This window comes from Symphodus melops (genome assembly GCF_947650265.1).
Source record: "Symphodus melops genome assembly, chromosome: 16".
Taxonomy (NCBI): domain Eukaryota; kingdom Metazoa; phylum Chordata; class Actinopteri; order Labriformes; family Labridae; genus Symphodus; species Symphodus melops.
Genome location: NC_136706.1, coordinates 1314928 through 1342186, shown reverse-complemented (window position 1 = coordinate 1342186; position 27259 = coordinate 1314928). Strand labels below are relative to the sequence as shown.

The 27259-nt window shown below is 43.5% G+C and overlaps 2 protein-coding genes across 5 annotated transcripts; both read left to right on the top strand.

Moving 5' to 3' along the window:
- On the top strand, positions 1 to 13353 carry dab2 (DAB adaptor protein 2). Of its 4 annotated transcripts, none has more exons than XM_079365042.1 (15): positions 1 to 229; positions 3400 to 3696; positions 3803 to 3942; positions 4756 to 4854; positions 4944 to 5075; positions 6348 to 6431; positions 6711 to 6737; positions 6845 to 6892; positions 7001 to 7063; positions 8526 to 9152; positions 10314 to 10443; positions 10554 to 11168; positions 11281 to 11450; positions 11545 to 11628; positions 11707 to 12036. In XM_079365042.1, exons 2-14 carry the CDS (start codon positions 3552 to 3554, stop codon positions 11608 to 11610), a joined length of 2346 nt encoding a protein of 781 aa, XP_079221168.1. In that variant the 5' UTR covers positions 1 to 229; positions 3400 to 3551; the 3' UTR covers positions 11611 to 11628; positions 11707 to 12036. The 4 variants fall into 4 exon arrangements, with proteins under 4 accessions (XP_079221168.1, XP_079221167.1, XP_079221169.1 ...); XM_079365041.1 differs by having other exon boundaries at positions 11542 to 11628; XM_079365043.1 differs by lacking the exons at positions 11545 to 11628; positions 11707 to 12036 and adding an exon at positions 13165 to 13353.
- LOC306837378 (uncharacterized protein) lies at positions 12571 to 26908 on the top strand. Its single transcript, XM_079365026.1, has 27 exons — positions 12571 to 13108; positions 13832 to 14037; positions 14119 to 14755; positions 14841 to 14944; positions 15210 to 15278; positions 15517 to 15675; positions 15839 to 15972; positions 16079 to 16173; positions 16261 to 16315; positions 16407 to 16541; positions 16676 to 16903; positions 17034 to 17097; positions 17180 to 17488; positions 17581 to 17953; positions 18123 to 18257; positions 18584 to 18620; positions 18712 to 18825; positions 18913 to 22318; positions 22558 to 22696; positions 23349 to 23412; positions 23684 to 23825; positions 23918 to 24047; positions 24135 to 24168; positions 24265 to 24369; positions 24521 to 24770; positions 24863 to 25150; positions 25239 to 26908. The coding sequence occupies exons 2-27, from the start codon at positions 13838 to 13840 to the stop codon at positions 25345 to 25347; spliced, it is 7515 nt and encodes a 2504-aa protein (XP_079221152.1). The 5' UTR covers positions 12571 to 13108; positions 13832 to 13837; the 3' UTR covers positions 25348 to 26908.
- Positions 26909 to 27259: the final 351 nt, after the last annotated feature.

Below are 27259 nucleotides of genomic sequence, written 5' to 3'. Positions count from 1 at the left end.
CCAGTGAGGGGTTAAAGTGGGGAGGCTGCAGCTCGCTCTCATTTCTGTGTCCTCGGCATTTAGCGGAAAACATCTGACTCCTGCTCGTTTTCCGAGCCTGCGTTTGACTCTTTTTTTTTTTTCCTCACTTTGTGCCCGAGCCGTGGAGGCATCACGGCGAACAAAAATCAGTGTTTCTCCCAGGCAGCAGCAGTCTGATTTCAACACCTCACTGCGGGCTTTCTAACAGGTAGGTCACTGTTTGCTTTTCTCCTTTTTGACATCCATGCACGCGCTAATTAAGAATCTGCCAGGACTCCTCTCAGGTGGTCATTTTTTAGAGTTACAAAAGTTGTCATCCAAGGCAAGTTCGCTTGTTTTACGCAAACACAAGCAGGCGAAGTCTGAGAGAGTCTAAAACAAACCAAATGTTTGTTTTTTTTCCATTAAGGCTGCTGTGAGAACACAGGCACAAACATTTTGAAAGGGAAATCCGCTTGTGTGACTCATTTTTTGCTCCATGTGTCTCAAACTCACTTAACTAACCCTAACCCTTCATACTCATGTGTGCAGTTGCATCTTTTATTTTGTTGTTTTTGCAACAAACTTTTTACTCCTTTTTTAAAGAACTGTCGGCTATGACTTGACTTCTCTCTCCTCTTCACATATTTACCTCCTGAAACTTAGTTTGAGTGCAAATAAAAATCATTGTGTTTGAAGGGGTTTGCATGCCCTTTGTGTCCACAAAGTGGGCCTGTGGTATTTCACCATCTCATTCACTTGCAGACTGAGTCATTCCTCTGATTTCCTCCAGATGTGCACTAGTTTACGTTTCCTGGCGGCCCAGGATTGTGACATTTCTGCCCTTGCACTGCAGTTATTCTGCTGACAAATATGAATTTGCACTCATGTTCTGTTATTTGTGGCGTGACTCTACAAGCATACAGGCTTTAAAAAAAAAAAAAAAAATCTGCAGATTTGTCCTCTCATCCTCATCTATCTGATGCTACCTTGTTAAAATGTAATCCTTTAACTCAAATCTGCCCTGAACAGCTGACTTTTCACCCTTTTTATTAGCCTCTCCTGCGGCTCGTGGGACTCTGACACCACTGGTTAGTTACTGGACAAGCGCAGTCATGTGTCACGCTCGTGTAAAAAGGGGGCATCAACAAGTGTTTAGAGTTATATGTTGTTTTTCTACGCTTCCCCACACAGAAACAAAAACGCCGTGTTTGTCTCTGTCTCCTGTGTGCAGGAATTTAAACGTCACCCGGGGTAAAGCAAACATTCAAAGGCTAAGCCTGCTCGTCTCCTTGACTTCAGAAGTGGAGCTATAGCAGAAGAAATTCACCTTTTTTTTTTTTTATTGTTTTACAGCTGCACAGTAGCATGTGTGATGCAACCCTCCTTCCATAAAGCTGCTGTTGTTTAAAGGAAAAGATGCTCGATGTAAACGTTCCTCACACACGAAGAATGCAGGATCAGTGTCTGATTATTAGTCAAAACAAGAACAAGGTTACAGTTTGCACAAACCCAAAACAACCTCGGTGACCTGAAGGTTCCCAGCTGTTATCTCATCCTGTTTGACATTCCCTTTGTTACTCTAAGATATAAAAGACTCTGCAACAGATTGAATCATAAAACACCACATTGTGTGTTTTATATTTTTGCTTTCTTAAGATTCATAACTTCTGAAACACATGTTGTGCATCGCTGAGGATACTTTTGTCACATTTGTCTGCATCATTACTTTATTTGAGGTATGTTTGACAGCCGGTGTGAATGATCAACAATATAATGGATAAATGATGACTCCAAAAGCTCGCATTTGCTTCTGAAGTGTTGTTGCTCAGTCGGGCATCACGAGATCTCCTGCTCTGCTAGCGTAAGATTAACCTCAGGTAATTGCTCAACCTTTGCCCGTCTCCAACCTTTGGTCCATCCTGCAGCCTTCAGAGCTTCTTTTGCGTCGCTGTCGCAGGCAGTGTAGCCTCGGGTAGTGGACCTAAAGGTACGTGTTTGAGCCTTTTTTTTCTGGTTGGATGGTGAAGGAGGTCACCTCAGTGTTGTGATTTGTTGGATTAATCAGACGTGTGTTGGTGCTGGATCGGCTTGGGATACGTTGAGTGGAGCTGGAGGTGAATCTCAACAGGCCAGTGTGATGCTTCAGTGTCACATGACTCTGCCTTGTGTTTCCTGCACACTGATCGCAGAGGCATTCATGACAGATTTCCACTTTGTTACTGTCTAAACAGATCAGGGTTGTATTATTGTTATACATGTACATTCAGCTAGCGTGGTGCTTCAGAGCCGCGGTGAGCTGCATGGGGAATTTTTACAAGACTGACAAATCACATGACCTGACACTTTAAGGGCTTTTTCCCTTCACCAGTCATCTGCCTTCAATTTTTTTACCATTAATCGATTTTTAATATTTCTGTCTATAAAATGTTTTTTAAGACTCTAAGCTTGTCAAAATGTCCGAAGTTTTTGATACCAAATATTTGAAAACAGATGGATAGATAGATACTTTATTGATCCTGAGGGAAATTCAAGCGATACACGCTCTGTTAATTGATGATAGATGATATCAAAAAGTTCTCAAATCTTTCCTCCTACATTTCTGCTTTGAGCGAGGGAGGACAGTCAGAACTGCACAGGAGTTTTGCTTGCACATTTTTGGCAATCAAATGAGAAATTTCTCAATCTCTCCTGCCTTGGACTTCCAGTTTTTGTTGCCATGGTAACGAAACAGGTACAGCTTTATTGCTATTTCTTTTTTTTCTTTTTTTTTTTTATAACTCTGGGAGAACACACTGACATCTTCTGTTGGAGCCAAAACCCAGAGATAGGACCGTTTATTTTTCTATCATACAGGACAAAGAGAGACTCGACATCCTTCGATGTAAGGAGCTTGTTTCGTATCTGTTCAGTACTTTTTTTTTTCTTTTTTTTTTTCCTCCATATATCTGTCCTAAATACCAAACTCAGTGGAAGGGGAACAGGATATAAGTTGGCTGTGTGCCGGACCGTCTTTGTCTTGAATGATTTACTCCTTTACAAGGCTGAACATCTGACGCAGCATGTGTGAAGCCATGTTAGTGTAAGTGTGTGTGTGTGTGTGTGTGCGCTCTTGTCCTTATGAGACCATGATGTTACGCAGGTCATGTGTCTTCTTTGGCTTCTCTATCTGAAGAGAGCTTCATGGCTGTAAATCCTTTTACGTGGTTTGTTAAAGCTGTTCAATGTTTATGATGTGCACAAAAAAATCTTTTCACACTTCCTGACACGACCTTCATGTGGTGTTTAATTATCTCCCTTTACGATCCTGGATCTGGTTTGGACTTTTACTGGAGGAGAGTGCTTTAACTTCTTTTTTCTCTCTCCTTACACTCACTTCACTTTTTTTTTCTGCCGCAGACGAATAAGAAGAAAAGCATGTGTGGGTGTTGAGAGTCATCTGTTCGGTTGACCTCGCTGCCCCCCCCCCTCCCCACCCGTGAACACGGAGCTGCCGCCTGTTTTGACCGTCTGACCGTCCGCACCGTCCCGTGAGGCTCACTCCACACATCATGTCTGCAGAGGTGGAGATCAGCAGTCCCGTCCCTGCCGATCCAAGCGTTGCATCCCCGGCTGCAGCCTCCACGTCAAACACCCCTCCGGCTTCCCCTGCAACCGCCGCGTCCAAAGTCCCGTTCAAGAAAGAGAAGAAGAAAGGTGAGGGAGGAATAAAGATTCATCAACACAATGAGCTGATTCCTCAAATCAGAGTTTTCTGTTCTGATCTTGTAAAAATCTGACTTTCCTGGATTTTTCTTTTCAGTGCCAGAGAAGACAGACGAGTACCTGCTGGGCAGGTTTAAAGGGGATGGCGTGCGGTACAAAGCCAAGCTGATCGGCATTGATGACGTCCAAGAGGCCCGAGGAGACAAGATGTCCCAGGACTCCATGATGAAACTGAAGGTGCGACGTGCAGCTTGTGCTATCTTTATTATCGTGACATTTTGTGGCTGCTATCTCTAATGTTTTTATTAATCATTCTTTCCTCGGTGGCTATTGTAGGCAATCTCATTACACTTATGGAAGACACATTCATCTGACCAGTCTAGATTAAAAATAATGTGATTCAAAACACTTAAAGGTCTCATATTATTCTTTTTTTAGCTAATTTAAATAAGTCTCTGAAGTCTCCAAAACGTGTGTGTGAAGTGTGTTGTTGTAAATCCACTCTGATCCTGTATTTGATCATGTCTATAAACCCCTCTATTTCAGCCCTGCTCAGAACAGGCTGTTTCTGTGTCTGTAGCTTTAAATATGTAAATGAGCTGTGTCTGGCCACGCCCCCTCTCTGGAAGGGCTCGGGTGTACTCGCTGCTTTCTGGCTCAATGTCCTATTGTTTACGGTGAGAAGGCAGACTCAGAGGGCAGAACAAACACCTAGCTGTGGGAGTGTCACCCACCTGGGGGAGGGGCTACTGCCCTTTGTGATGTCATGAAGGGAAAATCTCTTAAAAAAACGGCCTGTTTGAGCAGACATTTTCTGAAAAGCTGAGCAGGCAGACGACGGAGAGGATGGACTTTTCTCATCATTGGGGGGTTTGTAGACAGACTAGAGACACATGTTGGAGTTAGAGGACCTTTAACAAGAACTTTTACTCATTATGATGAAGTCAGTCCTTTTTATGTTTATAAGAATGTCAGCTCTGAGCTGAAAATCAAAGTCATGTTATGCTGAGTGGTATTTACTGACGTTAATGTTATCTTTTTTTACACCAGGGAATGGCTGTAGCTGCTCGGTCTCAGGGCAGACACAAGCAGAGGATCTGGGTCAATATTTCTATGTCGGGTATCAAGATCATCGATGAGAGATCAGGAGTGAGTCCTTCTGTCTCCTTCTATTTCTACAACATGCATGCACACAGCGAGATCCAGTTTGGCCTGCTAACACCACTTTTGTCCTTCAGGTGATTGAGCACGAGCACATTGTGAATAAGATCTCCTTCATCGCCAGAGACGTCACAGACAACAGGGCGTTTGGGTATGTGTGCGGTGCCGAGGGGCAGCATCAGTTCTTCGCTATCAAGACTGCACAGCAGGTAAATAGACGAAGCTCACTCTGTTACACTCTGTCACTGCATCAAGTCAACAACTGACCGCAAGGTCAGAAAACAACCCACTTCTCAGTTTATTTATTACGTCAGGAAACATTTTTCTGTCTGAAGTCTGCTTGAACACACATTGATGATATTTCTATAAAAGCTCCGTCTCGAGTTGAGCAGACGACAAAAAAAGCGTCTGCGTTTGGCTGTGGCTTCTTGGTAGTCAAGGCTTTAACCCCAGGAGACCTGTCATCCAAAATGAAATAGCAGAGCAAAGTTTCAGATTGGCTTAATCAGAAAGGGCTTGTAGGGAAGACGTAGGACCATATATGGTCACATTGGGCTCTGAAGAAGCAAGATGGCACGGCAAAAACCTTGAACTCCAGGCTACGAGACGGAAAACCACAAACCAAAACACTGATGAGTCAAAACCAGATTAAGCTTTCATCCACAGGCGTGTGTTCAGCCCGTAGAGTGTATAAAAACATGGACGTGACGTCAGTGACATCACCCGTGGGTTTCTGAACAGGCGTTTGGAAGCCTAAAGATGGCGGTCACCATATTTGAAATAACGTAAAATAAATCAAGTAGCAGACTGAGGCGGGTCTTAAGCCTCGTGGCAAACAGCTACGCTGTCACTCAACTCTACCTCACCTGCTGGAGCCTTTTTTGGTGTGTTCAATATAAGTGTGTGTGTGTAATACCTTCTAGTGGCAGTAGGTGGCACACTCGCTGTGGTGCACAGTGAAGGTACAAGTCGAGGAAGATGAAAGGCAGGGGAGTGTGGACGTTGACCCTGCTTTTGTTTGCATTCAGGTTATACAGGTTATGTGTACGTAGGTGACCGGAGGCTTTTTTGTTAACGGATGATGAGGTCCGTTAGAGGTCAGAGGTCAGATTTTGACAAATACTAACAGAAAATAAAAACCACACGATTGTGCCTCTTTTAATTAACGTTAATGTGTATTATTATTACTTAACTAAGAGCCCCACTAGGGGCAAGTGTTGTGAATGATGTTTTTGTATCCGTCTCTGTTGAAATAAACCTTAAAAGGTCATTTCAGTGATAATATGTTTCTCTTCTGAACAGGTGGAGACGTTGGCAATGTTTTGAAATGTTTCTATTGTAGTTTTGCAATTTAGACAGGTGTGCAGGAGTTTTTGGTGGTTAAAAAAACAAACAGGTGCCTAGGACTTCTGTTCTTGTTGCCATGGTTTCGAGACAGGTACTGATATTTGTGGCGTTGTCACAAACCCTTCTCCACGCAGGCGGAGCCGCTGGTCATTGATCTGAAGGATCTGTTCCAGGTCATCTTCAACATGAGGAAGAAAGAGGCAGAGGCTTCACAGAAGGTAACTGTTCAGACTCATCCTTTCGGTGAACTGTGGGAAGAAACGGAGGGGGAGGGGGGGGGGACAAATGTTGGACAGTGTGAATGTTTTCTTTCTGATGTGGTCAAATTGGAGGAGTGACAGAATACAGCCTGTACCTACCTACCTCCCGAGTGTCAACACTGCCTCTCTGTGTTCTCTCAATGAATCACAGACATTCCAGTGAAATGATGTGAAATGACACGCCTCGGCGAATTAAGAAAATAAGTATAATCATTCACAGTCTACCTCTGTTTACAGGGAGAGAATGGCAGCGCTGTAGTTGAGGTAAGAACTTGGAAGCACTTTCTTCTCCCCCAAATAGCTCCTTTTTTTTTTTTTTACTACTTCCTTTACACTCGGCCTGTGTGTGTGTGTGTGTGTGTGTTTTCCAGAATGGAAGTGACGCCTTGCTGAGTGTGGATGAAGCCAAAAATGCCCAAGTAAGAGTTTGTCCTCTGTTGTGTTTGCAGCTTCACATTAAACAAACGAACAGTGATTTATAGGAGCTGAATAAATACAGTGTGTTTTTGTTTCTCTGTGACGTGCAGCCGGTGACGCAGCTCAACCTTTTCGGAGACATGTCGACCCCTCCAGACATCCGGTCTCCCAATGTAAGTGTGGCTCCATGAAATGTTCCCTTTATGTGGCCAACATTGGGGAATTGTCCTTCGTCAGTGCAGCGTAGCTGGGCATTTACAGTATCATACTTAAAGTGCATACTTGAGCTGTAGGAGGCCTTCATTCAGTATTATTAGAAACAGAAGGTACCAATACTTCCCTAAGTGGTTATTATGTTTTTGCTTAATTCTGCTCCTTTTCAAAAACATGCTTACAAGAACAGATTTTTTTGTTTAAAAAGGAAAAAATAGACTGAACTGAATAATCTCAGCGGCTCGCAGACCATTCCACGTTTGCAAACTCAAATCCGAAAAGGTCACCATTCCCTGAGCGTATTTTTTTTTTGTTATGAAATTGAAGATGAAAGATTTAAACTGAAACGGGATCTTTTCAGAGTTGAGTTTGAGCTTCACGTTTACCAATCTCATTGTTGTTCACCAAACTTTTTAAGCTGCTACATGTAGACATGGTTTGTATTTTTTTGTTGACTTTGGCGACATCTAGTGCCTGGTGGTGGTAGTGCCTCAAAAATACAAAATATTGTTTCTGTGCCGTCAGTTGTCAGTGCTGACTTTAGCATATAACATTTAGCACATAACTTTAGCATATTTCTATAGAAACAAGAAGGGTCATGTTTCGTAAATCACCCTTAAAGCTGAACTATGAACTCCATGGACTTTTAAAGCTCCTGTTGGGAGTTTTAGCTGTTTTTTAACCAGACTTAAATTAATATTGATGCTTTTATTTGGATTAAACACAAAAAACTTCTATATAAGTCTTATAAGTTCTGACTTCAGCTGCTGTAATGGGGAATAATCTGACAAAGTGATGCATTTCACTTTTAAAATAAATCAGGACTTGATGTTTTTTTTAAATAACTCGAGCATAAGAGGCACTGTCTGTCCACAGGGGGGCGCCAAATTAAACATGAAAGCAAAAGTTCCTTATGGGAGCTTTGAAGGGATTTTTTTGTTTGTTTGTTGTGTTGTATGAGGAACTTTTAGCTTATTTGAAGAAAGCCTTCCTAAAAAGAAAAATGACCCAGGAGCGTCAGTAGCCTAGTGGTTAGTGCACGCAGCCCGTCGCCCTCCAAGCAGGCGGCTTGGGATCGGGTCTGAGCTGTGGCTCCTTTCATTCTCTTATCCACTGTCCTATCTCTGCAAATGAAGACATAAAGAAACCCAATGACCCTGTCAGCTTATGCTATATTTACACATTTAAAAAAAACCTTTTGTTTGTGACAAGTTCCTTACACAAGACCACTTCAAACAAACTGTCCCTTTAAGGATATTTTTATGGTTAGTTTTCTACAGGTAGCAGCTTTAAACTGTCACGTCTGTTCACACCATATGATTCATTTGTAATTTTGTTGTAACACGTGTGTTTTGTCTCTCTGCAGAACTGATCATGAGTCTCTATGTCTTTCTCTCCCACTGTCCCTCTCGTGTTAACCAGGACTCTAATGATATTCTCTTGCTGGATTTTTCCGCTGAAGTTGACAGCAATCAGAATTGCATAAAGGGAAACTCCTTTGTCACTTCCTGTGCCCCTGACCTCGGGGCAGCTCCCAACACAGTGAATCCCTTTTCTTCAACTTTTGGCTACTTTCCAACGCCAGACACTGACCCTTTCAGAGATGACCCCCTTTCTAGAGCGCCTTCGCTGTCACCGCCCGATAATTCGGAGTTCTCCCACCTCGCCACCTCTAATCACCTTAACAGCAATGCTGGCAACGCTTACAAGACATTTATTAACGGCGGTTTGAACAGAGACTCTGAACACCTCAGTCAGCAGATAAATGGGTTATCCAGTAAGAACATGATCCTCGCTCTCAATAACGGACAGTGGCCACTAGGGGGCCAAATATCTCAGGCCAACACAATAACCATGATGGACGGGAATGACACTGCTCCAGTTCTCTCGACCAAAAACCCATTTTTTGACTCCTCTTTGCAAACTTCCCCCGACTCTAATGACGTAACTCTTCATCCTCTGCCCCAAGTGGCTCCTAGCAAGGACTCTGTAGTCATAAGCCCGCCCCCGCTCAACTCTAAGGCTGGACGAGGTCGAAGAAGTGCAAAGGTGAAATTTTGTAGCTCGATGAATCCTAGTAGAGTTGCATGTGTGATGCCTAAAAAGAAGGGGTTAATGCACATTTTCCAGGGTGAAAGATGTTTGCTAACATCTCACATTTTTGGAGCTTTCGGGTCGTGCTTCGGTGTCTCTCAGGAGGTATCATTTGGTTAAATGCGAGGCTGGTAATTCAGGACTGCAGTGAAGGGCTTGATGTTTGGATATGTTCTGTCTGTCTGCATGCATGCACTTGTGGTCACATGCTTCTCTGTCTGGCTTGGGTACACCATCCTTTTGAATGTGCTGCTCAACAATGACCTGTACCTTTTCTTATTTCTGCTCTTAATGTGTGTCCTCTAACATTCATGCTTCGGTGATAAAAGCACTGGTAAGTGTCAAAGCATGCATCCATATGTATCACTGTCAAGGTAAATACTTGTTTTTATTTCTGATATCCTAGTTAAAGTATGTTTGATGTATTTCCTCGTAGCTAAGAAATGTCCACCATAGACTGTATCTGAGAATTATATGTTGTCTGAGGGTTTTAAAGGGTTAATCATCACGTGAACGCCTTAAACCTGACTTATTAAAAGCAGAAGGAGACTCATGGCTGCAATATAAGACGGTGGTCTTTATTCAAAAACAAATTCAGCAGCTTTTGCGCCACTTAAATCTACACGCATGAGAATGAGTGTGTGGTGGAGCTGTTTGCGCCTCGTTAAATGATCCACTCTTCGTTCATTAAAGGGCAAAATTGGCACCTTTTTATTTTGCCAATGAACCTCATACAAAAACGGTCTCATTCACAAACACAGGCACCAACATCTACGCACGATAAAGGTGTAAATTTAATGTTGCAGAAGAGTTGGTGGTAACTGCGCCGTAGTATTTACATTGTATGACACGATCGGAACAACAATTAAGATCCTGTATGACTTAAACTATATATACTATATTTTGAAGATTAGTTGTAGAAGGGAGGAGGGAGTGTGTAAGGGAGTCAACTTTTGGGTACAAAAAAAACTAATTTTCTGCAACAAATTCCAAACTTGAGGCTTTTAAAATGAAATCAAGAAGGCAAAATCTACTTCTTAAATACAGTCTATTGTTCACTCGAAATGTGATGCAATGTAAAATACTGAATATTTTTGTTCAAATGTCCATCATTAGTCCACAGCAAGTGACCTGTTTGGAGCAGAGCTGTTTGCTGCTCCGAGTCAACCAGAAGGGTCACCTGCTTCCAGTGACCTTTTCAACAGCACGCCGGCCGGCTCCACTCCATCCTCCATAGCTGCTCTGGGTGAGACATGAGGGCCACGTGGAAACTGTGTGCAGCAACGGTTTAGTTACCCCATGCTTTTCCCCAAACAACATACACGAAATAGAAATATTTGTTTCCTTTACATTCAGGAAATCTTCAGCTCGGTCCTCCAGCTGCTACGACTATCCCTGCTGCAGGCATGTGGGGAGCCACCCCAGCTGCACAATCCATGTTTTCCATGCCAGGAATGGCAGCTCCAGGCGTTAGACCTGCCTACCCCCAGCCATCTGCCTTTGGAGGTCTACCCATTCCTCCCACAGCGTGGGGCCATCCCATGCACACTCAGTATTCTGCACCTTTGTCTCCACCCCATATCTTCCCACCAACTTCCCCGCCTGGTTGGGCTCAGCCTGCCATGACCAACCCTTTCCAGCCCGGAGCATTTCCTGGTATGGGTGACCAGCACGGTCCATCACGCCCGCCTCCTAGACCGCCTGCAAAGGAAGCCCCTCCAAAGGTGGAGAACAGTGCCTTCACAGCTTTGGACCCACTTGGAGACAAAGAAAAGAAGATTGGAAAGGACATGTTCAAGGACTTCCAGATTGCCAAGCCTCCTGCCATCCCAGCACGGAAAGGAGAGCTGGGATCCAACAGCAGCAACGAAGCCGGGGCGTTTGACCAGTACTTCTCCAGTAAAGTGGGGTTGTCTCAGGAGTCTGCAGATCATGACGACTTCGATATCAATCAAATGCCAGCAGTTAATGGTAAATTAAGTAACTGCAGTGCACTAAGTCAGAATCCTGCAGGTTGACACACTCATGACTATCAGAGTTCTTCTTCCGTCCTAATGTGCTTCTGTCGATGCTCTCACTCCAGCTGCAGCCCCAGCTCCAAGTTTCAACTCCGGCTTTGAAGCCGCCTTCTCTCCTGCTCCCATCGCAAACAATTCAGCACCAGCCCAGGGAACAGGACCCAATCAGGACATGTTCGATCAAGCATTCGGGGCGCCAGATTCCGGTCCTTTTGGAGGGCCACCTGTAGCTATGGTACAGAGATGATTAAATGTGCATATCTTTTGCAAGTATCAAAGTCACAATCAAACTTAATTTTTGCATCTTTTTTTTCTTAATTCGACAGCAGCCTGCCGCTCAGACCTCTGGTTCAACAGCAGATTTTGGGGATCCTTTTGGAAATCCCTTTGCTTGACCACAACTTTGTTCTCAAGTAGGTTTAATTTTATACCTTACTTTTATGCAGGATAAACACTGTTTTCACTTTGTTTTGTTCTTTCTGCCTTTGCAGTTGAAATGGCATTTTTGGAGGGAAAGGAGTTCCTCACATGAAACAACATCTTCAGGACAATTAGCTACAATGTGTGCAAGACGATCCGAATGATGAACTCCTCTAAATCTTGTCCCTACCCTACCCGTCTTCTCCACCTTCACCTCGAATGTTTGTTTTTTCCTGTCCAATCAGTAGTTCTCTTATTTCCAAAGACCACCGATCAAAGAACTAAATGTAAATGTCATGATCTGCTGAAGAAAGAAATGTGGTGTATTCGAGAAAGGGGGCGTCCAAAGGGGTTCACTGCTGATGCTGTCTGTGTTGTGAAATAAAGAAATTAAATCATAATGCTGCAGTTCGTTGTCTTACATTGCATGCTGCTGTATGAATTTGGTCACACTTTAGTAATAAACTTCCGTATAAAGTTAGAACAATTGTAAGAAGTTCTTTCCTTTCTAAATTCAAATAAATCCTAGTTTATTTGCATCATTGGCCATTTTATTTGTTAGTTGTGCACATTGCACTACATACTACCTAACACAGTGGTGTCCAAACTTTTTTTCTTGCGGGCCAAAATTGTCGCGTTAGAATCGCTCACGGGCCACAGGGTTATTTTGTTTGTTTTTTCTTTAAATATTGGAAGGAACTTTTTGTATTTTGACCTCTTCAAAAAATATTGTAAATACACAATAACTAACTGCAGTGGGAAACTGTTGTGTTCTCATTTTTTGGAAAGAATAGTCAGGCTTTTATAGGTCTCCCTCGCTAACATGAAAAAGGAAAAAAAGAACGAAATATGCCATCTGATGAGGCCTGGGGCCAAAATCTTCTGATTCTTCCATTTGAAGTCAAGGGCCACAAAAAATCCACTCAAATGGCCCCCGGGCCGCACTTTGGACACCCCTGACCTAACATATTTTAATAGCAATATATGTTCAGATATAATTTGATTTTCAAGCAGACGTTTTTCAAAGCCTCATTTTTACTTGTTTTCAGGACATGACATCAAAGTTGGATCTGCCTCTAGTGTGTTTTTCCACTTTGATTTTGAGTGTTGCTCCAAATCTATTGGTTAATAAATTTAAATTTTCCTTGATAATTTTTGTGATTTTGTTGTCCGCACATTCAACTATGTAAAGAAGAAAGTATTTAATAAGAATACCTCACTCGTTCAGTGTTGTGTTATTTCATTTGCACATCAAATGTTTTCAATCTGGAAGAGAGAGTTTCGTCATCTACCGTGCTGCAGTTTTCGGACTACACTTCCCACAATCCCTTTCACTCCCCTCAAAATACCGCGTCAAGAAAAAACATGGCGGATTAGTGTGTGTGTGTGTATGCATGGGGGGTCTTCTACTTGCCACTCGTCCTCGACAAATGAGCGTTTCTGTCTCGGAGTTAACGGCCTATTCTTGATCAGGTACGCGGTAAGAAGAGAAGTAAACCGTGTAGAAATGTAACGGAGACTTAACGGAGCCGTGTCCGCTCGTCTCTGTCAACTAAAGGGCACAACAAGACTGCCACACTCAAACTGTAGTCTAAGGAGTTTGTAGCCCAGGTTTGTATTTCTCTCTTTACACACTTTTATTCAGGTGTGTTAGCTTACTAAATCACAAGTGTTTCCCTCTGAGTTATTTTTTGTTGTTAACGTAACGGCTTTTTGACGTAACGTAACGTAACGGTTGACCATCTGTCAGTTAATGGAGTTGCTGAGCTTCGCAAAAACACCCCCGTCTCATGTAAGCGTTACTCCTGCTTCTGCTGCCACTGTTATTAAACGTAAACATTTAGATGTTTAAGGTTATTAAGTGATAACCACAAAGAGGTATTCGTGTGTTTAAGATATTAACTGGACTAGTGGCTGCACTTTGAGTGCTTACGTTGACCTGCGTTGTGTTACTACATATGCAGGTGTTACGAAGAGAAATGCATCCCTGCCAAAACTGGCATGCATCTCAAAACGAGTTTTTTCAACATTATTGTTCTGACATAACAAAGTATGTGAAGGTTAAACCTAATTAAGAGTCTTTGTTAGGGAAGGATTCACTAAACATTTTAAAAGGGACATATTATAGTCTCTATCTAACTCTGAAAAACCATGATGCAGCTTGACTTTCTCTGTTTTTTTATTTTTATTTTTAAGAACGACATGTTTCGTCGATCAAGATTTAGTGTTCGGCCCAATGTTGGCACAGTGGGGAGGACGGCGGCAGCAACACCTCAGGAAGCCCCTTCGGCCAGTCAGGAGGCCGGTGAGACCCCCACAGACATCAGCGAGAGCTGCACAACTGCTGCTGTGACAGAAAACAAGTCTGTGGTGACGGCATCAGAAAAACCTACGTCATCCGGGTGAGTTACAAGCATTAAGCTAGAAGTCTTATCTGTGTTATTGTCATGTGTAACTCACAAAAAAAACAATGTTACTGTTAGGGATGGGAATGATCAAAATGGAGAAGGTGCCAGCGCCTCAGCAGCGGTCCAGAGACGGAAACGGTTTTCCATCAAACCAAAAGTGGCTCCAGGTCGACTGTCCACCCTTTCCCGGATGCCGAAGTCGCCTGCCAAGGCCGTCTCTGAAACCTCCATCTCAGACCTTGAGAAACCAACGACGTCCAGCCAATCTGGGACTCCAGCCTCCCCCCGAGGACTCCAATCGCCAAGGCGACGGAGGCCTTCTGAGGACAGCAGGCAGCTCAAAGTGCAGCCCAAACCCTTTATCCAATCGGACACTTCAGGACCTTCAGCTGTTCCTCCAGCAGACAATTCACAAGAACAAACGGTTCAGTCAGCAAACACTGGCAAACTTAAGTTAGAAAGCCCTTCAGACGGCCCAGTGAAAGAAGTCTCCTTTGCAGTACCTGTTAAAGTCAAGCCCTCTCTAACGGACAAAGAAGCGACTGAGATATCGGAGAAAGCAAAGACTCTGGTGTCCTCTCGGTGCAACCTGTCTCTGTCCACTCCGGCGTTCTCCTTGAGCAGACTCCTGAACGACCCGTCGGACATGCAGAAGATCGCCAAGGCTCAGAAACTCAGGGAGCTGCTCAGACAGGAGATGCACAGAGAAAAGGTGAGATACATAACGTGTGTGATTGCACTCTTTGTGTTATGCCTTCGAGATTGACGAGTGCTTCAATGAGTGTTTAATGTTGCAGGGCAAGAAAAAACTTAAAGCAATCAAAAAGGAATTTTCTTTGGATCCGGCTAAAATGACAATGAGGGACCTCATCCGTTATCTGCCGGAGGCTAATCCAATGACGTAAGTGTTGTCCTGCAACCCACCTGGATCCTGTGTTTCAAGGTTTCAAATCCATATAACGAGAGTGAGAGAAGAGTAGAAGGAGAAAAAAAAAGATAAATAATAATAATAGATATATAATAATAAATCAATAAAATAAATGAAAAAACAAACAAATCTAGTAATAATAAAATAACAACAGTTGGAAAAGAATATAGATAATATGATTTATTTATTTGTCTATTATTATTATACATATTTAATATTTTTAATTTGTGTTGACCAGATCAAGTTTGGAAGAAACCGTTATCGAGAACGAGACTGTGGTGGTCCCACCTTCACCTGCAAGAGAAGCGTGAGTTCACCCCCTTCATTGTGTTTCCACTTTTTCCCTTCACATTTTTCATGGTGATGTAAACAGTAACTACAGGGGACTGTCTGTGTTTGTGTGTGTGTGTGTGTCAATGATTGATTATTGAAAAGGGAGTCACAGGATGTTTTGATTGCTGTTCAGAGTTTATATGTTGACATCATGTGACAGTTAATGATGTAATAAATCACATCCACCTTTTTTCTCTGTCGGATGTTTGCAGGTCACCGGAGAGAGCGCAGGATCCTGAACCTGTTCCTGAAGTCACAGGTCCGGGGGAGGAGGAAGAGGAGGAGGACCAGGAGGAGGACCAGGATGACTCACTCATGGTCCCTCAGGTCAAAGTAGCAGAGGATGGCACGCTGATCATTGATGAAGAGAGGTCAGTGGACATCTTTGTGTTTCTTTACTTCCATGGGACTTTTGTGTAAAAATATCTTATCCCTTATGTTTCTCTTAATCTCAACTACAAATGCATGAAAAACTCAGATCATGGGATTTCACTCTATTTGCTGTTTTAACATAATCTTCAACCCGTGTCTTAGTCTGACCGTGGAAGTCCTACGAGCCAAAGGGCCGAACCCAGCTAACGATCGGGACCCCATCTTTGAACGTGGCTCCACGACGACATACGCTAGCTTCAGGAAAGCGACCTATTCCAAGCCCTGGTCTAGTGAAGGTACAGCTAATGTAGCTCAAAGGAACCTGACTGATTCCCCACTGTGGCCTTTTACGTAGTGCTTAAAACATTTCTGTTATTGTGTTGTTGTTTTTTTCACCAACAGAAACCGACATGTTCTTTCTGGCAATCAGCATGGTGGGGACGGACTTTTCCATGATTTGTCAGCTGTTTCCTCACAGAGCTCGATCAATGATAAAGGTCAGAGTGGAAAACAGACACAATCGAGCCCACGCTGCTTTTCTAAACACACATTGAAATGTTTTTTTTTCTTCTTTTTTTCTTCAGAACAAATTCAAAAAGGAAGAAAAAGAAAATTCCTGGAGGGTTGACAAAGCTTTCAGTGAGTGCTCAGGAGGAGATTGTGTCGCATGAAGTTCTTGATCTTTTCCTCGTGACTTTTGATGCAACGTTTAATCGGTAAACTTTCGTAGGAGAGAGGCGCAAACTGGACATCGAGTATTTTTCTAAGCTGCTGGAGAAGATCCTGGAGGTTCAGAAAACCAGGAAGAAACTGAAATCTGTAGCTGAGAAGAATCCTCCCAAGAAGGAAAAGAAAAAGAGAAAAAGTATGTATTTGTATTATATTTTATTTATCTTTGAAACGTCTTTTATTGAAGATTATTTAGGAGGGCAGGTGGACACTCTTTGTCCTTTTCTTAATTTGAACAAGCCTTGTGTTTTTTTTAAATTCCCTCTGAAGGCAGAAAAACCTCAAAGAAGTTAATCGATGTGCAGGAGGAAGATGAGGACAACGAGAGCAGCTTGCCTGACTTGGAGGGTGAAGGAGAAAAAGAAAACGAGGACCTCTGTAATGAAGGAGAAACCGAGGTTTCAAAGATCCAGAAGAAACGCAAAAGAAAGAGTGACGCCTTGATTGAGGAGCCGAAAGAGAAGAAAAACAAAGCTGGTAAAAAAGACAGTGAACAAGGTACAAAAGATTTTAACATTCAGGGATTCTTTGAAATGTTCTCGAGTTATGAGTGTGTCTAATGTTGTAACATTTAATATTCTAATAAGGTCGCTTGCAGCCTGATTTCATTTTATATTTTCACTCTCAGATGAGGCCTGTGTACCTGAAGACGCTGACGCAGCACCTCCGATGGACAACACAAATCCAGACATGTAATGAAACTTTTCAAAAATGTTGTTCAAGTTGAAGATTTTTGATGCACTGTGAGCTGAATTGTTTTCTTTTTATCGTCAGGTCTGAGAAGAGCGAGGATGTGAATGCAGCCAAGGACGCTACAATAAAACCGGCTAAACTGTCTCGAGGCAGAGCACCAAAACCACTTTTGCCTTTGGGCAGGAAGTGGGGCAAAAAGCCTCCAAAAGCCTCCACGAAGGGCGGAGATGCTGCGTCTGATAAGGAGGACGAGAGTGAGATGGATGGAGCGTCCAAGGAGCAGTTAAGCAAAGATGCATCGCCTCAAAAACAAGCAAATAAAAAGTCAGACAATGATGACAACTCTTCTGAAGAAGAGGAGACAACTGTTCAACCTCTGAGACCCACCAGGTACAATGATTTAACCTTCTATCTCGAGGCAGAAAATATATAATGTATTGAAAACCACCAGAGGTTTTCATCAGTGTGATTATGTTTTGTAGATACGGGAGAGTTCCCAAACCCATTAAGCCCTTGAACTACCCAGCCAGAGAGGATGCACACTCCTCTGCATCCGAAAGCACTTCCGTTTCTTCTGCTCGGCCTGAACCCAAACCCCCCGCCAAGAGAGGAAGATCGTCAAAGGCCCAATCAGCCCAAGAGTCCAAAAAGTCCAAACTGGTCACACTCAGGGCCTCTCAGACAGACTACAGCGACGAAGACAATGGCGAGCAGTGGGAGGAACAACAAGAGGAGGAGCAGCAGCAGCAACCTGCATGTGGCTCCATTCATGACAGCATTGCACCGGCGTTTGTGCCTGCCAGTCTTCGCTCCCCACACCCCATGATTTCAGAAGTGGAGGAGACTATGGAGGAGGTACGAGAGACTCTTCAGCCCGTCATGCATTTCACAAACATACGCCTTCCATTACTTTTATTTCGTAGTGCATTATCTTTATGTGCATGTGTTTTATTTTGTGCATGACTTTTTCATTCCATAATTCAAACCCTCCCTTTGACTCCCCCCTCCTTCATCCTGCACGTAGCTTGAAATCTTGGCCAATATGCCTGATGTGTTGGGCATCTCCCAAGATGCTTTGTGCCCTGATGCCTCTTGTGAGCTGGCACAAAATGAGACAGGCACATCTGAACCCTGTGAACACCAATTGGACCTTCTAGTTGTAAGTGTTCCATGCATAAAAACCAACTACCAACAAATCTTTATTTCAAGTTACACTATAATTTACATTTTTATACAATTTCTAGTATCTACGCATTTATTTTTTGCACATAAAACAAGAATTTTTAGTTTGAAGAATAAGGAAAGTAGTCTCCATATTTTGCACAAGTGGAACAACTTCCTGTTGTAATCTAGTTTTAAAATAACTGCAAAGGAAGTGTAACTACAACTATTGTATTTGATATTTTTCCAAAACGTATCACATCATTTCACAACTTTTCTTGCCCGAGGAGTTCATTTGTCTAACATTTCATTTCTACCCAACAGGATGTTATAGACTTTCTTTCTTCAGAACACCCAGAAGGTAGGTTGAAAAAGGTCGACTGAGCAGAATCAGTAGAAAACCAGTTTTGAAAATATATTTACATGGTTTTAAAGAGTTAACTTTTTTGCAGTAACTGAAGACGAGAGCTACAACGAGGCCGCTCAAACCTTGTTGACCATCAGCAGTCTGGCTCACATCTCTCAACCAGAGCTGAATCAGCTAGTCACACAAGAACCAACAACAGGTAAGAGACGGAGAAGCCAAGATGTTACAGTGAATTAAGACGATTAAATCACCTGCATTCTAAATGTATCCTAATGGTCACTTGCAGAGACGATGTCAGCCAATCTGAGTGAATCTACTACTCACCTGGAAGAAGAGATTGCTTTAATGCATTATGCACAAGAAGAAAAGAATGCCTCTCCTTTTATATCTGCAGCCTCTATTCATGGAGTCATAGAAACATCAGAAACGGTTACTACTTTGGAGCTACAAGGCAGCACGACAGACAGTGTGGGCATGCAAAGTTGCAATCAGCAGACTGGAGTTGATGTGGATCCAATGACTAAATTACATGCAAGTCCAGAGGGTTCAAAGAAAGACTGTACACCAACCAAGAGGGGACGATTATCCAAAGTGAAACCAAAACCCAACTTAGGCCAAGCTCTGAGGGCTGCCCCATCGAAATCTCAACCAGACACATCTACTGCTGAAGAGAGCGGTACGGATGCCCCAAACCTTGTTAAAGCCACGGGGACAATATCAGCTGCAGAGGAAATTCCTGAAGTAATCGCCCGCCATGAAGACATGTCAAAAGATGACAATGTGCACCTGAGTTGTTCAGACGTGAAACTTACAGAAGAGCAATCTGGCACACAGGAGAGGTCCGATGCAATGACATCAGGTCCAGAGACGCAAAGGCTCAATGACACCGGAGACTCATGGTCCAACGAATCTCATGTTTGGTCCGCTCCAAGAAGCACAAGCAATCTGGCGACATCTGACGCAGCAGTCGAAGACTTACAGATTGGACCAGCGACAAATTTAGACTCAGCCTTAGTCCAAGAAAGCAGTGAGCCCCTTGCTTCAGGTGTAACACCTGTAGAAGATTTTCTGGACAGTCAGAAACAAGACAGTAGACATGCATCCTCTCCAAAGACTGGGATAAGTCGATTCCAAAAAGTCAAACCCAAACCCAACCTGGCAAAATCATCAAGAGCTTTACGTTCTAAACCTCAAACGACCAACGAAACGATAGAGAACGACCCCAACCCAACTCCAAACCTTGAAATCCTTTCGGCAGAACCCACCTCTCTTGAAAAACCAGGTCAAAGCGCTGGATCTGCTTCAGATTCAACAACTTTGTTAGAATTTGGCCCTGCTCTTACTTTGTCAGCGGGAATAGCAAACATGGACGAGAAAAAGACAGTTGTTGGAATCCAAGATTCTTCCGAAAACCAGATCTTCTCTGTAGCCCTATCGAATCAGAGTACAGAGCAGGCCGCCATAGAAACCAAACCAACACCTGAATCCACAGATGATGAACCATCTTATACTGGTGGTAGTAATCAGCCAAAATCAGACACCGTAGTTACAGAATCACAAGTTGAACAAGGGTCTATCATAGATTCTGCTCCAGTTGTGCCTGCTGAAGTTTTACCTGTCTGTCAGAAACAGGAGAAAGAAGGATCATCCACTTGCAAGACCAGGATAAGTCGATTCCAGAAAGTCAAACCCAAACCGAATGTAGCACAGGCATCAAGAGCTTTACGTTCTAAACCTCAAACGGCCAACGAAATGATAGAGAACGACCCCAACCCAACTCCAAACCTTGAAATCCTTTCGGCAGAACCCACCTCTCTTGAAAAACCAGGTCAAAGAGCAGGATCTGCTTCAGATTCAACAACTTTTGTTGAATCACAAGTTGAACAAGGGTCTATCATAGATTGTGCTCCAGTTGTGCCTGCTGAAGTTTTACCTGTCAGTCAGAAACAGGAGAATAAAGGATCATCCACTTGCAAGACCAGGATAAGTCGATTCCAGAAAGTCAAACCCAAACCGAATGTAGCACAGGCATCAAGAGCTTTACGTTCTAAACCTCAAACGGCCAAAGAAACTGTTGAGGAAAAATCACAGCCAACTCAAAACCTTAACGTCCATGAAAAAACAACAGATGTTTGTGCAGAACCAACTTGCATCACATTAACTGAAGATCCGAGAGAAGACATTGGTCTTGCTCTAGATCTAATACCATCATCGGTTCTGGAATCTACTTTACCCACAGAGGAAATGGCTAAAACTGAGCGGGAAGAGGAAGAGGTTGGAGTTGCTGGTTGTTCTGTCACATTTGACCAGAGACCTTCAGAAAACCAGATCTTCTCTGAAGCCCAGTTTGACACAACGTCAGCATCTCAGCCCACGGTGCAAGATTTGACCTCTCGTGTTGGGACAACTGAAAGTAGGTCCAGTTATTCGCAAACATCCCACACAACGGTCACTGAATCCCCAGTTGAACAAGGGTCAAATGTAGACTCGGCGTCTCTCCAAAAGCAAAGTGACCTCCCCATTTCACACGTTGAACCAGAATTACCAGTCAGTCAGAAACAAGAAAGTGAAGAAGCGTCTTCTGCCCAGGCAAGAAGAAGTCGATTCCAGAGAGTCAAACTAAAACCCAATGTAGCACTGACATCAAGGACCGCACGCCCTAAACCTCAAACCACTAGCCACGTTGAAGAGAAGGACTCCATTGAAATTCCAAAACCCACCCTACAAGAACAAACAAAGGTTGAGTTTTTTGGCCCACCAGCTTGCACCACCTCTCCTGAAAAAACAAGTCAAAGCTCTGGTCCTGCCCCTGATGATATGCCGTCTTTAGATTTAGCCTCTGCTCCTTCACCCAAAGGTCATTTTTCTGTAAATGAGGAGCAAAAGAAAGATACTCAAGATTTTGGTGGTGGGACAGTCCCTTCTGAAAAGCCAGGTCAAATTGACAGTATTGATTCTGTTTCAAAATCTAAACTGGAATTAGGCTCTACTCAAAAAGCATCGGAGGACTTATCTTCAGCTGAGGAGCCGGTGACAGACGTTGGACGTGACTCAAGCTCGGAGGGCTCGCAACTGAATGTAGCTCAAAGAAGGCGACGGGTATCCAGAGTCAAACCAAACATTGGATCATCAACACGAGCTAGACAGACTAAAATACAATCAGATGATAGAAGTAAACCTTTGGGACAATGCCACAAGGACTCGCCAGAAAATACTGGCCAACAAAGGGAAGTGGAATCCACAGACAAAGACAGCGAGGAGTTAAAGACGACGCAATGTTCGCTTCCTGCAGAACTTCTCAGCTCAACAAAGTCAGGGCCTGAAGAGCCTGTAGATATCTTAAAAGACAAGGCTGTGTCTTTGACTGCTGATGGTCAGTCGGACTCAGTTCTTGATAATAAAACCACTAAAAAATCCAACGTTGAATGGGACAAGATGCCCACCAGTAAAAAGGTGGATGCTGGAGCGGCTCCACATTGGGACCACAAAGAGGACACTTTTATTGGAGCTGTAGAGATTCCTACTGCAGTGTCCGATGTTCAGTCTACAGAAGGAAAAGACTCACATAGTCAATCAAATCTCCCCGCGAATAAACCGTCTACATCAGATTCAGGAGGAAACCCCCCGCTGCCAGAGTCGCAACATCAAGACGTCCAACAACGCTCTGGAACCAATCAAACTGCTGCACAGAGGTAAGACTCTACATGCATTTTAAAATGTTTTCCTCTGAATATTTAAGACAATCTAAGTAGTAGAAGTGGAACAAACAACTGATTTTAAAATTTATCATCGTACTAAATGAGAGTGATTAAAAAAAAATCCAATTGCTGAGGCCAGATAGACATTTTAATTGAAAAGACAAATTACGGTGCTCTTGGAATTATTGTAACATTTGAATTAAATACCTTATCACTGCTCTTTATGTTTTTAGAGTCATGAGTGAACTTCAGCCTGACATTCAGGAACAAGTAGAAAAAGCTCTTAGCCAATTAAGTAGCCAGAATTTGCCTCCATCTGTCGCCGGATCTTCGTTTGGCTGTGAAGTAGAAGCACCATACCGTTCCACTCAGGTGAGATATGAGACTATCTGGATATGGATTTCTCTTACAAAGTTGATGTTGGATTTTTAGTTCTCCCAAATATCGGCATCAAATCATAAATGGGTCAGGTCTTATTAAGTACAACGAGGGACGCAGCGTTGGCAGCTGGTGTAGACTGCAATCAGACAGTCTATGGAGGATTTCCTGTTTGAGCAGCTGTTCCGTACCTTCTCATTAGCAATCTGACTAGATTAACAAACCTCACAGATGAAGGAAACATTATATAACGTTTCCCCAGTTGCCCCTGTTCTTATTTGTACGGAAGCTTTTCCACTGAGTTGACAGCAGGTAATCGCTGACCACTTGAATCCCTTTAAATTGGAACGCAGACACAAAAGACACTCTGGACTCGTCCTCTGTGGCCCTGGAAAAGTTGGACACATTAGTCAGCTGAATTTGAAGAAGCCTTTGGAATGGGACAGTCTTCGATGCTGGACGATGTTTTTTTTTTTGTTTCTTTTAATTTGAAGAATGCAGCGGCCTCGATTGAAACGCAGACCTTACAAGTCATTTCAGTAATTAACACAACTCCCATCCAAATGTCCAAAAAACATCTTTTTACTGCATCTTATTTATGGATCAGTCTTCAAATATGTGGCTTTGATTCTTTTCCAATTCCCAGGATGCACCATTGCAAAGTACAGAAGAGTCCCTGAGTGATCCCAGTCTCTCCATATTTCCAAACAGTAAGTCAACAGTTGATCTCGGGTATCTGTTAATTCTGTACTGGTAGTTACTGGCTGAAACTCTCTCTCTGTCTCTCTGTCTCTCTGTCTCTCTCTCTCTCTCTCTCTCTCTCTATCTCTCTCTCTCTCTCTGTCTCTCTCTCTCTCTCTCTCTCTCTCTCTCTCTCTCTCTCTCTCTCTCTCTCTCTCTCTCTCTCTCTCTCTCTCTCTCTCTCTCTCTCTCTCTCTCTCTCTCTCTCTCTCTCTCTCTCTCTCTCTCTCTCTCTCTCAGTGCTGTCAGAGCAGATGCCTTCGGACTCGGAGGAAAAGTTCATCATCCTCTCTCTGATTGAGATTCCAGTCTGCCAACAAGAAGATCCCAGTCTGCTCCTTCCTTGTCCTGCTGTCACAGAGGCGTCGATGCAGCAGCAGAGGTCGGTTCACGCTCCAGACGAGTTGGTCGACCCACTTCTTTTTTTTTTTTTTTTTTTTTTCTTCCTCTAACACTCTTGTACCTCATCAACAGTGTTCCTGCAGAGTGTGTGACAGCTGCAGGAGTTGAGAGTGTTTCCAGCGCTGCTCTCGATGTGTCCGCGGAGGAGAGCCAACAGACCGGCCTCATCAAAGCTCCTGGATCCGACTCAGCTGCTCGCACGGTAAGTGAACTCTCGCGGCGCCACTCGTCGCTTCAATGTGATCTAATATCTGTATTCATCACGCATCTTCTTCTTTTCTCATGTTAGGGTTCAATCACTGACAAGCAAGTGGAGCAACAAGGTAGAGGGATCGCACTATTCTGTAATCCACTGAAACGAACACTCATAGCTTTCCAGAAGGAAAAGTAAATGTGCATTGTTTGTGTTTATGGAACAGGAAGTGCTGCAGTCCAGCCAGCCACATTACCAGGAAGTGTGGAAGGTGCTGAGGAGACTGAACGCCCCCCGACCAAACAGAAACTTCAGGGAGCAACAAGAAGAGGTACTCAGCGAGCTGTGTTCAAAGCTGAAACATGTTCCACTTTAAATTCACTAAAAACAGAAGTTAAATCTCTACATTCAGTCCTTCACGCGTCTCGTGCATCCGGCCAATCACCACGCTGATCTTTCCCACTGTGTGTTCATACAAACAGCCAAACGGCAGGTCAACACGTCCCGGAAGAAACAAGCCGACCCGACTGTCCCCGCTGAGGAAGAAGAGTCCCCGCCGCTCCAAACCAACGCCACCGAGGAGTCCGAGCTCCCCGGGCTCTCCGTGCAGCCGAGAGAATCCGACACGCCGAAGAAGAAAGGTGCTTCAAAGAAAGCTCCAACGGCTTCACGGGACCCTGAAGAAAGCAGGTCAGCAGCGCATACCCGACCGACAAGAGCGACCCGGAATAGGTGAGGAAAAAAGTGTGAACGTTTATTAGTTTGGATCAGATTTCCCTTCTTTCCATGTCGATGTTTATTTTTTATTTCCCGCTGCCTGACAGAAATCTGAGAGGCTCCCTCCCTGAGACGAACAACATGGCCGCTCCCATCTGTTCTACGCCTGCAAGAGCAACATCCAGAGCTCGGAAAGTCAAAACTCCGCGTGCAGCGAGAAAACAATCTGCAGCAGAACCCGAAGCCTCGACATCACGTGAAGTCGCTCCCACGCTCAGCTCACCAGAAACCTGCGACGAGCCTCAACCGACGCCTGTGACCTCAGCGCTGACCGCCGACGGGACGTTTGACCTCGGAGACGCAGCGCTCGGCTCGTCTCAGTCTCTACTCGAGGTAAGGCGGGTTAAAAGTGTTGTTGAATTTTTTTGCACACTCCTCGTCCAGTTTGATGAAGCGGATCATCAGTACGTCTTCTTCCTGTCAGTTTCCCTCCCAGCAGAGTCTGGATCTGGACGGCAGCTCGATAGAAGACGCCACCAGCGTCTCTCAGTACTTCTTAAGTGACATTTTTACAGACGTGGACGAGGGATGAGAGAGGTGACAGGACGGACATTTTTAGTTGTGTTATATTTGTAATGTTTAATTTATAACAGAAGGTTTTTCTTGATTTGACTGTCAGTCATGATGTGAAGATAGAATTACTTAAATAACAAAATTCCTTTTTTTTTTCTTTCACAAGCACTTTGAAATATGTTCATTCAATTAATTACTCTGAAGGTCCTTCTGGTTCGAAAGCCATTTGTTCAAATGTTAAGTTCATACATACTTTGGCAGCTCATCCCCGATCACTCACTGAAGCTGGGAGGGGGCGTGGCCTGATTCAAGGCTCGTCGCAGGGCCGTTACGATTTGATTTAAAGCTGCCGATCGAGTTGGAGCCTCCCAGATGTTGAATCGCAGGTCGGGCTGCCTCCGACGGAAAACCCTCAAAAGCCAATAAATGAGAGAGAGCAGACCGGGAAGCATCACCACCCAGATGTTGCAATAGCGTTGTAGTCAAGACCACAATAACCGAGAACCAGAGTGCTCTGAGACCGAGACATTTAGGGATCGAGACCGGGTCAAAGACCAAGACCGGAAAAAAACCCACATCCTGTGTGCAGCAGGCGTGTTGCTCACCTCGTCACATCTGAAACGTCGTATCCATAAAATCCAACCACAAATGAACCCAAGTTAAAGGAAGAGGCAATTTTTTTCTAATCACGGTAAAGTAAGTAAATAATCTGTCAGTGGTCTTAAAATCTGAAGTGTGCTCAGTCTGAGACAGAGAGAAGACCGAGTTACCGAGAGACCTTCAAAACCGGTCAAGAGACTAAATCACAAACATGACATGAAACATAAACACAACTGAACCAAGAGGCACATCAACAACAGCGTGTCAACAACACGAGTGCCTCTCGCATGTCTTTTTGTAAGACATAGCTCCATAGGTCCGACTGACGTTGATCATCCGCCATATTTGCTCTTCCAAACGTTTCATCATGCGAGGTTTCGTGAGATGTGTTCGTCTCTTTGTCCCGCGGAGTCGTCTCGTGTTTGAGTCGGAGGATTATCGTTTTAAAAATCAGCTGAACTGCGCCCACCTTTTGAAAATCGTCTATAATGTGTCGCAGGCCTCGGACTCCCTCATCTGGAACCTGTAAATGTAAATATTGTACAAATACAAATTAGTTTGTCGTTTCAGTTTCACACAAAGACAGAAGTCTCAGGAAGACCAGATTTACTTGACATCATGTACTGTTAAAATGTCTCGTTTAATTTGTGCTCATTGTAAAACATCTGTTGAAATGAGGAAGATTTTTGTTTTTGTTTTTATTTGACACAAAGTCTTTTATGAGCTCTTTTTTTATAATACAAACACCTGAAGATCACCGTGTAGAGAGCCCAAGATGTTCAGCTTTTGTTTACAGAACTTTTTCAGCGGTCTTTTCATTTCACTGTGTGTTCATGAGTCTTACACAGACGTTCACATTTATTATGTTTGAGACCGAAAACAAAAAAAACACATCACTTGTTCTTCGCTTCAGATGTTCCACTTGTTGTTTACAGTAAAACCTGGAATTATGTAAGATATGAATAAAATGTATTCTTCGACCTCTCCTCGATTCACTCTGTTTTTTGTTGTTATTTTTTAATTTTGTGATGCTTTTTTTTTCAGTGAACAATTTTAAATTTGCTTTCACCTGCGAGGAAATAGGTGGGAATACGCTGCAAAACGCTGCAGAATGAAGAAGAAGAAATATCAGTGAAAGATGAAGGACAGGTTGAAGGACTAGTAGAAGATGGAGAATTATTATCAAAAGGAGAAGTATTAGTAACAGCAGAGGAAGAAATGTAAGTAGAAGAAGAAGAAGAAATTGTAACTTGTAAAAGTTCTTTACAGTCGCCGTGACCTCTGACCTCCCCGCTGGCCCTCCATCGTGGGTGTGGGAGGCAGGCGGTTCG

Excerpts from the sequence above, each read along its gene's own strand:
- LOC306837378 (XM_079365026.1), top strand. The coding sequence starts at position 13,838 with ATGTTTCGTCGATCAAGATTTAGTGTTCGGCCCAATGTTGGCACAGTG. Across the intron at positions 15,676-15,838 it reads CTGATCATTGATGAAGAGAG|TCTGACCGTGGAAGTCCTAC; the intron begins GTCAGTGGACAT and ends CCCGTGTCTTAG. Across the intron at positions 15,973-16,078 it reads CAAGCCCTGGTCTAGTGAAG|AAACCGACATGTTCTTTCTG; the intron begins GTACAGCTAATG and ends TTTCACCAACAG.
- dab2 (XM_079365041.1), top strand. The coding sequence starts at position 3,552 with ATGTCTGCAGAGGTGGAGATCAGCAGTCCCGTCCCTGCCGATCCAAGC. Across the intron at positions 11,169-11,280 it reads TCAAATGCCAGCAGTTAATG|CTGCAGCCCCAGCTCCAAGT; the intron begins GTAAATTAAGTA and ends CTCTCACTCCAG. Across the intron at positions 11,451-11,541 it reads GAGGGCCACCTGTAGCTATG|CAGCCTGCCGCTCAGACCTC; the intron begins GTACAGAGATGA and ends TTAATTCGACAG.